The following is a 10343-nucleotide window of genomic DNA, read 5'->3' on the forward strand; positions in this document are numbered from 1 at the left end:
GCATAGATGACCCACCCAAACGTTGTCCACACTGTATAGTGTATAGACCAATTTACCCCGTGTCATGTGAGTTTGCATTAAATATATTGTTACGTCTCCGTTCGTTAGTTAATTTTCCGTAAATTAGTTCCAACGAAACTTTAGCGACACAAGTCCTTTCTTAAATAAAACTGGTTTATTCTTTCCGAATACAACTTTACGATAAACTTAATTTCAACGGTCGCTCTATAACAAACGCTATAATTCTCAACGAACGTCTCACGTGCCCAGCAATATTCTCTCTGTCAGCATACATTCAATTACTCCACCTCCCCGTCGCTTCGTGGCCGGTCTTATATATACAAGACTACACTATATCTAGAAGGATCACGAGATTTAAGGAAAGGACGTGAATGTTCGAGAACGACGTGGCGTGATACTAGTCACGTGACCTCGATGTCGTGACAGTATATTTTCTCTGGGATTCACAATCCCTTATCAGTTAAACTTTTGAAGTGTTTCTATTGCTTGAAATGAAATTTAATGCTTTCTCTATCTATACTATGGCTAATCAAAGATTATGGTGAGCGTATACTGATAGTTTCTTAACAAACATATAACTAAATATAAATATATAAAATCAGTTTTTCCATACATACATTTTCGTTTTTACTATATTTAAGCAAAAGAAGAAACTGGTGTCCATTATAATGATCAATCTTTTTCGTGTGGGGCTGAAGAGAAACAACTGTTTCTGAAAGCCCCTGGTTGTCTCTCAACCCCATTTGGGGCTTGGTAGATATAATAACCTAAAATTACTGCCAAGTCTGTTCATTCGTTCGGTGCCCAATATTGGCTTAGCGTTAAGTCTGGTAACTTATAATGCTAAAAGTAGGGTTTCGATACCCGCGGTGGGCATATCACAGAGAGCCCATTGTGTAGCTTTATGCCTAATAACAAACGAACGAATGAACAAAGAAACTGGTGTTCTTATTGCCTAAGTCTTGATTCTGTCAAAAACATGCTCTCTGAGTAAAATATTTCAGAAAATTTCGCTCACTTTCTTTATAGGGGTCAAAATACACACATATTTATGAAATATAAAAAGCTTCCATATTTCTTTGCCTGACACTGAATTTCAACTAATTATGTAGGTGTCATCGAGTAGTATTAAATATGAGAGATAGAGTGTGGACTTAAGTTACACTATTTACTGAAATGAAATTTAATAAGAGACCCAGCATGGATCTTCTTGCCTTATTAATTATAAGGTATTTGATAAGTTGCCACAGAAAAGACTAACTGAAAAAAAACAACAAAAAAACATATCAGTGGGGGTTGGGGAAATTAGAGTTGTAAGGTGGCTGGGTAAGATAACGTAAAAAACGTTATTATTAACAGTGTCCAGTTACATAAACACGTGATTATGGTTTCAAACAAAAGGCCAATAACATTCTTCATGTTAATTGTATTATTATTTTTGGTAATAATCCCCAAATTGTCAGGAAAGCACTCAATATTTATGAATCTCAGAGAGTACAGAGTGTACAAGTTCAACTAGAATGTATCAGTAAGGCGTGGTGCAGACCTTGATGAAGAGGAAGGGCTAAAATGTGCAGGTAAATATGTTTACCTGGACATTCTACTGTAGCTCTGTAAAGAGATCATCTAGCTCTGTTTGAACTAAGTTAACCCTAGACCCACTGGGAGTGAGCTAAAAAGTTTATGTAATAGGAAAAACATATATATATATACAATAGGCCTACGTACTTCTTGCCTATACAGAAGGTCCAACTGATGAATGAAGAGTACATACATTTATTATGACAAAAGTTCAAACAAGCTATGTGATGAACTGTAAAACTTAAGCAAATTTTATTAACTTTTAGCAACACTTGAGTCTGTTTCTTACTATTTGGTCACTGATAAGCATTTTATTCTGGGATAAGTCTGCTTAATAACAGGAGGTCCAACTAGATATTTATTACAAAATAATTCTGAATTCTCTGATTTTTACTGAGTTTGAGAAAAAGAGGCTAGACACAATGTAAAACGCACAGTAAAAACAATATTTATGTATACTCAAAAACAATCAGAATAATGTGCGCAGGACAAAGGACAGCACCTTTACTATATAGCTAACTTTCTATACTTTCCTAACAACTTATAAATATATTTAATAAGACGTTTTATTTAATATTACAGATTAAAATTTATGAGAGCATTCCTATTTGCAAACAAATAATTTATATTTCACTTACCAGATTGAAGGCTTTAGCTTGAGATACAAAAAGAGAGTTAACCGGAAAATCATAACTTATATACCAAGTATCTGTAACACTATGTTCTCAGGATGCATGTACTACTTATGTTACTATTGATGAATCCCATTGAATTATAAGGGAAGACGTAATCTTGAAATATCATCTGAAGTATCATTGAAGGAAACTGCTATAAATATCCTTACACAATGTCTAGTATTACAGCTATATATATGCATCTGTAGAACAGGTATTATACTTTAGGGAATAACAAAGGAACGAGATGAGCTTAATGCCTTTCTTGCCACATGTTATGTGAAACCTGCACATATATATATACACAGAAAAGGAGGTTTTCATGATATAAAATACTGTTTGGTTTAAATATTAGTGATTAATTTATATTTGTAAGTGAATACTTTATTATTTTTAAGTTTTATTATAATAAGAATTAAAAGCAGACGATTGTAGAAGGTTTTGTTAATAACTAATTGGTGTCGAGAATATCGACAGCGGAAGTCACGTGACTCTGGTAACACGTGATGAGTTTCTAGAAGGATCATGAAGGCCCAAGTGCATTCGAGACGCCCTCTTTTTTAATATATATATAAGCCTGTCGAGTAAAACCAGGACCATAGGCAGATAAATAGAAAAGATATAGATAGATTGAAGATAGAGATAATTGAGTCAAGTGAACAGTAGGCACCTTAAGTAAAGTGTGTGAATCGCTGTGAATTATAGCGTGTGTTTATAAAAGTAGTTAGTTTAAAGTGACTGTGGAAATTAAGTGTATTACAAAATTTGTAACGAGAAAGAATAAACTAGTTTTAATCAAGTTTAAAGTGACTGTGGAAATTAAGTGTATTACAAAGTTTGTAACGAGAAAGAATAAACTAGTTTTAATCAAGTTTAAAGTGACTGTGGAAATTAAGTGTATTACAAAGTTTGTAACGAGAAAGAATAAACTAGTTTTAATCAAGACGGTTCTTGTATCGCTGACGATTCTCGGAAAGAATTTTTACGGGAAATTATCAAACAAGCAGATACGTAACAATATATAGATCACTTCAAATCAAAGTTTAATTCTAATCAGAATATAGTAGACAGTTGTCAAATATACAAATTGTTTAATAAATTAAGCTAAGCCCCGGCATGTCTGCGGATTTACAACGATAGAGACCGAGCATCAATACCCATTGTGGCCAGAGCACTGACATCCTATTGTATAGCTTTGTGCTTCACTTGAAACTAACAAACAAACAGAAGATAACAATTAACACTGTACTATTCCACTCAATTTCTTTGCCATTGCTCTTTTTACTCAACTTCCTTAATTTTCTGAAAAGTGTGAAATTCGTAGCCATCACGTGTGTGTGTTTTCTTGCAACAAAGCCACATCGGGCCATCTGCTTTGTCCACCTAGGGGAATGAAACCCCTGATTTTAGCGTTGTAAATCCGAAGACTTACTGCTGTCCTACCGGGAGACTGTTGCCATGACAACATTTTCTTATATAATAGAAGATTCATGGACCACTCATAATTCACATATTTCCTTATCAATTACCTTTAAGAAACACAAAATATATTATGATTTTTTTCTCCCATTGTAAAGTAACAACGGTGAAAATAATCCTACTGGTGCGAAATGAATTTGAAATCATTTGGCTGCTGTAACAAATCAGGGATAATTTATCAGAACTTTAAGCCCATACTTCAGAATACCACACAGAAAATTTGTTTTTCTTTGGTGATGACACTAATGAGAATTTATAATTAAACAACATTTTACAAATAACTATTATTATTCTAAGTGTAGATTTATTTGCATGAAATATTAGTGTCACATTTCATGGCACATAAAATAAAATCTACATTTTGATAATAAAAAGGTATCCTGGTGGATGCACTGGGTAAAACGCCACGCATGCTCACATGGTCGTGATTGGCGCGGTCTGTCGTCACTTGTGTGTGTTGCATAAAATATTTCTACTGTTAGTTAGTATTACTTAAATTACTAACTTTTTAAGTATCAAAATGGACACAGGTAAACTAATTGAACTGTTGAAAGGTACAATAGATCCTGTTCACCGAGAAGAAGCCGAAAAACAGCTGGATCAGGTTTGTATATTGAAAAGTATTTCTGGCACGTTTTGTGATGGGAATGCGCCATATTTTTTTGCCGGTTTTAACTTGCATGTATTAACATAAACGTGAACGTGGAATTAGTGTTTAAGGATCATTTTTATGTTTCGGTAAACTAATTCATATCTTTACTCTTCCGTGGTTGGGTTTTTTTCTGATGCTTGCTGTAAAACTGATTTAAGTTGTATCTAACGTCAACGTGATTGTGAATAGGTTTTTCAGTTGTTCATCATAATCCATCTAATTCTAAATTACTAAACTAATTGAAACAAACATATAGGACTTACTATTAGTATCATCCAAGTTCTTTGACAAGAAAGTCAAAAATTAAAACATGTTTTTAGTAAAATATGACTTCCTACAAATTGTACAATGTAAAATATGTTTCAATATCACCTTTAAGTGAAACTGGATCATGTGAACTGCATGTAGTTGTGTATTAACACAATAGTACCTGTCGTATTCCAGCTGGCTTGATGAGTCCTGGTATTGGGCGAAAGGCCTCGTTGGTACTGGATAGAGCAGGTATAATGTCATTGACATGTTATAACGTATTCTCCTTTGCTTCCTCTCATGAATTCTTAGAATTAACAAAAGCTGCACATAGCATTTCCACGTTTAGATCTCACAAAAAATGGTTTTAACAAGTGAGTGCTGGTATCTTAAGGGTTTGCAAAGTGATAAAGTATTGTCAAATCTTTATTTACCTTAAATTCTTTCAACCGAAAATTAACTGAAATATGTAAGCAGTTATCAGATTAGAAGACTGTGTGGTCATTTAAGCCTAATCAGTAAGCAGCTTGCTTTCAATTTTAACACATAGAAACAAATTAATAAATTATTGAAGTGAATACTATTTCAATGTTAAAATAGTATTGTGTATTTTATAAAGATACATAGAAAAAAGTGCTTTTTTACACTAAGTTAATATTCCAGGAAAACCACTAAAATTATGGAATGAGTACTAATTGATGTCAATGTCTAAACATCATGCTCTTGTGTGTTTAATAAATGCTAGTATCTTTAATTTGGAGCAGAAAAGGCACAATGAATGAATGATCTAGGGATAAACTTGTGTTAACTTTTTCTTAGTACACTTTTGAGACAACTTGTATACCAGTTCATGGGAAAAGTTGAAGAGAACATTATGTTGTAGGTTAATAAACACTGGGCAGGTGCTTGAGGAATGGAGAGATGCTAATTCTACTACTATTTTTCGAGGAAGTGGTAAGAGTTACCATGGGCCAAATCACCTTGTGTATTAAGAAAAATTCTGGACAGTTATGAAAGAAGTTTTACAGAATAATTCAATGATATATTAAATCCAACATAGATTCATCAAAGTTTAATCTTGTCCTACTAACCTGTTGTACTTTTTCAAGGATGATGCCAGGGTGTTGATTGGTGTGCTTAGCTTTTTCAAAAAAAAGATGCTTCACAAAGGACCAGTTAAGAAAGTCATATGAATAGTGGTTGGAAAAGGGTTATTTAATTGATTTGGAATATTATTGGATGGGAGAGTTTATTAATGGAGTCCAATGAAACTGTATATTTGTTACTAGGAGTGCCTCAGGGCTTATTACTTGATCCCTTTTTCATATTTACATTAATGATATTGATAGGTGGTATTTGGATCTATTAGTAAAATTATTGACATTAAACTACAGGATTTGGATCCATTAGTAAAATTATTGACATTAAACTACAGGATTTGGATCCATTAGTAAAATTATTGACATTAAACTACAGGATTTGGATCCATTAGTAAAATTATTGACATTAAACTACAGGATTTGGATCCATTAGTAAAATTAGTGACATTAAACTACAGGATGATTTGGATCAATTAGTAAAATTAGTGACATTAAACTACAGGATGATTTGGATCAATTAGTAAAATTAGTGAAATTAAACTACAGGATGATTTGGATCAATTTATAAAATTAATGACATTAAACTACAGGATGATTTGGATCAATTTATAAAATTAATGACATTAAACTACAGGATGATTTGGATCAATTTATAAAATTAGTGACATTAAACTACAGGATGATTTGGATCAATTTATAAAATTAGTGACATTAAACTCAGGATGATTTGGATCAATTTATAAAATTAGTGACATTAAACTGCAGGATGATTTGGATCAATTTATAAAATTAGTGACATTAAACTATGGGATGATTTGGATCAATTTATAAAATTAGTGACATTAAACTATGGGATGATTGGGATCCATCAGTAAAATTAGTGACATTAAACTATGGGATGATTTGGATCCATCAGTGAAATTAAACTGCAGGATGATTTGGATCGATTCAAAACTAGGAAGAATATTTGTTAAATGGCCTTTAATTATGGGAAGCTGTAGAGGTTAGTTTTTGCATATTTATGAGCTATGAGATGAAGAAATTGGAAATACTGTAGTTACAAGTTTTAATTTAGTTTTAGTACTAGATTGTAGACTTAACTTACTGGTTTTATGAATTTATGTCATTAAGTTTGGTATCAAACTGTAGACTATAATTCAAATTTTAGTATTATACATTATTTAAGTTCTTAATTTAATAATAAATATAAAAAAAACAGATAAACATCGATTTTTTTGTGTCACGTGGTATGTTGAATGTAGCACTGGTTCAAATTAGATGTTTGAGAAGTCAAAATACTAAGTCTGTAGTTTCGTATGAAATATGAACTCAAATTACTGATATTGACAAGCTAGAATATAAAATAAGAACCTCATATCTTTTCTATTTGCTGAGATATCACTTGTTAACTGAATAAAACACAGTGGCCCCGCTCACCTCTTTCCATTTTTGGAAACAATCCCTTATATACACTAACTTCAATGTATAACATCTGAATGTCCAATTGAAAGCTCAGAATGTCCCCTAGTGGCTTTCTCAGCCATTTTCATGTGTTAGGATGCCATCTCAATCTATCAAACCAAGATTTAAAGGAGGTAGGTTGTGTTTTAGTCTGCTCGAAATTTAATATTTTTTTAGACCCAAATACAACTTAGTTACTAAACTTGATAAATTATAGTAGAATTCTATGGTATTGATATGGTAATTTATGATTTTGTAGTTATTCAACTATATATGTAAAACCTAGAAAAAATTAAAACATTTCATATCCTCTATGTGTGTAATTTTAAATGGCTTAGCTATCTATGTCAAGCAGCAACCGAGAACAAAAGTCATAACTTGAAGAGATAAAAATTTTATCCCAAAGTATTTTGTGACCTGTTTCATATTGATCATATGTTAAAGTGGATATCTGGAATTCACCTCTATACGTGTGACCTTGGTGTTCTTTGCATCTCGTTTCTAAAGGACCTGACATTTGTCTTATGTATTTATTTCCACATTCACATGTGATACTACATATGCCTTGTTTTTGTTTCTTAAGTAAGGATTATTTATTGTTATGTAGTAAGGTGTTGATCTTATGTGAAGGTTTGAATACAATTTTTATATCAGTGTACAAATTATTAAATAGGCTAGTAATTTCATTGGTAATTTCTGGCAGAAAAGGTAATGAAACAAATTTGCTTTGTTTTATGTTGATAGGTGAAAGGTTAGAGTTGACATAATATTTTCTATGGTTTTCGAGTTTAGTACAAGCCCTATCTATGATGTTTAAGTAGTTCAATTCAATTAGTAAGTCTTCTTTGTGGATGGAAAGTTGTATAATACGATTTACGTAGGTGAAGTAGGAGGATATTTTCTGTGATTAGATCTTGTGCGTGGTAACATGGTGATGGAATGGGATAATGGTGATACTTATCGCCATTTACTGAAGATATCGTCATGTATCTTAACCTGATTTTAAGTTTCTTGGTGTGTGTGAATTTATTTCTAAACAGTTGTTCTTCTAGAACAGACACGTAGAGGTAACCGAGTAAAGGGGAAAGTGGGAGGCTTACAGAGAACTTACAATCATCTCAGACTTACATATTGTAGATTTGCTGCATTTTGATTCAGTATTGAATAATATTTGAACAGTTTTTGCATGTGTAATTCAATAATTATAGATTATTCTATATTTTAGAACTTTTTTGTACATTTTTTTTTGTATGAAGCCATTTTTTCTGTAATCTAGAAAGGCCTAATATATATTTATACATAATAATTTACATTGTGCTTTACAAGTCATGCCCTAACAGCTTTCTAAACGTGAATATGATGACATCTTTTTCTTTATGACTCAAGAAGCTTTGAATCTTCCAGGCTATTTAGACATGTGACAAACACCAAATATTTGATGTATTTTCCAAAGGGGAAAATCGAATGGATTTAGAATAGGAGAGTATGCAGGCCTTGCCACTAGCCTAAGATGTCCTATCTTTATGTGTTGTTACACAATGGTGTAAGGTCAGGAGAGTATGCAGGCCTTGCCACTAGCCTAAGATGTCCTATCTTTATGTGTTGTTACACAATGGTGTAAGGTCAGGAGAGTATGCAGGCCTTGCCACTAGCCTAAGATGTCCTATCTTTGTGTTTTGTTACACAGTGGTGTAAGATGAGGAGAGTATGCAGGCCTTGGCACTAGCCTAAGATGCCCTATCTTTATGTGTCATTACACAATGGTGTAATATCAGGAAAGCATGCAGGCCATGCCACTAGTGTGTACATTTTGACAACCCATACAACACCAAGAGCTTTCTCTAGTCAAATGTTTCAAATCATCACTCTGTCTACTTCCTAGTGTAGTTTGTGAGTATCAATAGTTGTGGTTTATTGTTGACATAAGATGATGTGCCTCGTGTGTCCAAAACTCCACTTTAGTCAACTTGGGGGATATATGAAAGTTTGTGAGGATGGAAGTTGCTACTTCAGCATACTTCTTTGTATTGATGCAAGTTGATCTAGTTGGATTACTAAGTGACAGCTTGCCACTGTACCTTATTCATTGTTGTAGAAGGACTTCCATTACAGAAATGACTGGCCACAGAACCAGTTTTAAAAAACTGTTGAGACCTTCCATTGACCCAGTCCAAGTTCCTCGCAGAACAGGACCACTTCTGTATGTTCTTACAAGGTTATGGTATCTTAACTAATTGTTGTCACAAAAGACAGTAAGGAAGTGTATATGGTCTACATACAGAAGTACTGATAAGATTAGAACAAGACTATGAATTGTGAAATAAGCTATTGTCAGAAACGTATATTTATATATACATACGTAGACACACACATTTTTAATATATGTCAAAAATCATGTATTGGTTTCATCAGAAATTTACCTGACTTTGGCTTCCAGAACTTGAGACTTGGAGTTTCAAGCTAATGTTAACTGTGACTATCACAGCATCGTACACTGAAGACCAGGGTATTTTAACATGCACTGAAATTGTCATGATATAAAAGACTGTTTGGTTTAAATGTTAGTATTAATTTATATTTGTGAGTGAATACTTTATTATTTTTAAGTTTGTTATAATAAGTTAAAAACATGATTCTAGAAAGTTTTGTTAATAACTAATTGATGTCAAGAATACAGAAAGTGGCCAGACGACTATGTAATAAAGATATAAATAGCGTGAGACGAGCAGGAAGCAACAGGCACAACAATAGACAGATAATAGCAGAAGAGAGTATAGCTGTGTGAAGTTAAGTACCGTAGGTGTGATAGGCCTAATGATTGACATAGGCCTAACATTTAATATGTTAGAGTGAAATTAACAATATAAAAAGAGATAAGAAGGATAATTTTATTCCATCAAAGCATGGTTCTAAAGTAATTGGATCAGCCTGGGTACACTTTGACAAAAGGAACAGAGGATCTTGAGAAGAAAGAAGACCTAACGAATTACGGTAACTTGCACCACAACTGTAAGTGAATCACACACAGAACACTAATACTAGTACAATAGTAATATAGAGAAGATATTCTAAAGTAATTGAATAGGCCTAAGTGGACTTTTGACAAGAAAAAAACTATATATAAAT

At 32.8% G+C, this 10343-nt stretch overlaps 1 protein-coding gene across 1 annotated transcript in view; it reads left to right on the forward strand.

Annotated features, from left to right (window-relative positions):
* Positions 1 to 4184: 4184 nt before the first annotated feature.
* LOC106471429 (importin-7-like) overlaps positions 4185 to 10343 on the forward strand; it is a 48852-nt gene continuing 42693 nt past the window's right edge. Inside the window, exon 1 of the mRNA XM_013932030.2 lies at positions 4185 to 4359. Coding sequence (XP_013787484.1) covers positions 4276 to 4359 — 84 coding nt within the window. The 5' untranslated portion in view covers positions 4185 to 4275. The remainder of the gene's footprint in view (positions 4360 to 10343) is intronic.

The sequence above is a fragment of the Limulus polyphemus genome, unplaced genomic scaffold, assembly GCF_000517525.1.
Source record: "Limulus polyphemus unplaced genomic scaffold, Limulus_polyphemus-2.1.2 Scaffold4619, whole genome shotgun sequence".
Lineage (NCBI taxonomy): Eukaryota > Metazoa > Arthropoda > Merostomata > Xiphosura > Limulidae > Limulus > Limulus polyphemus.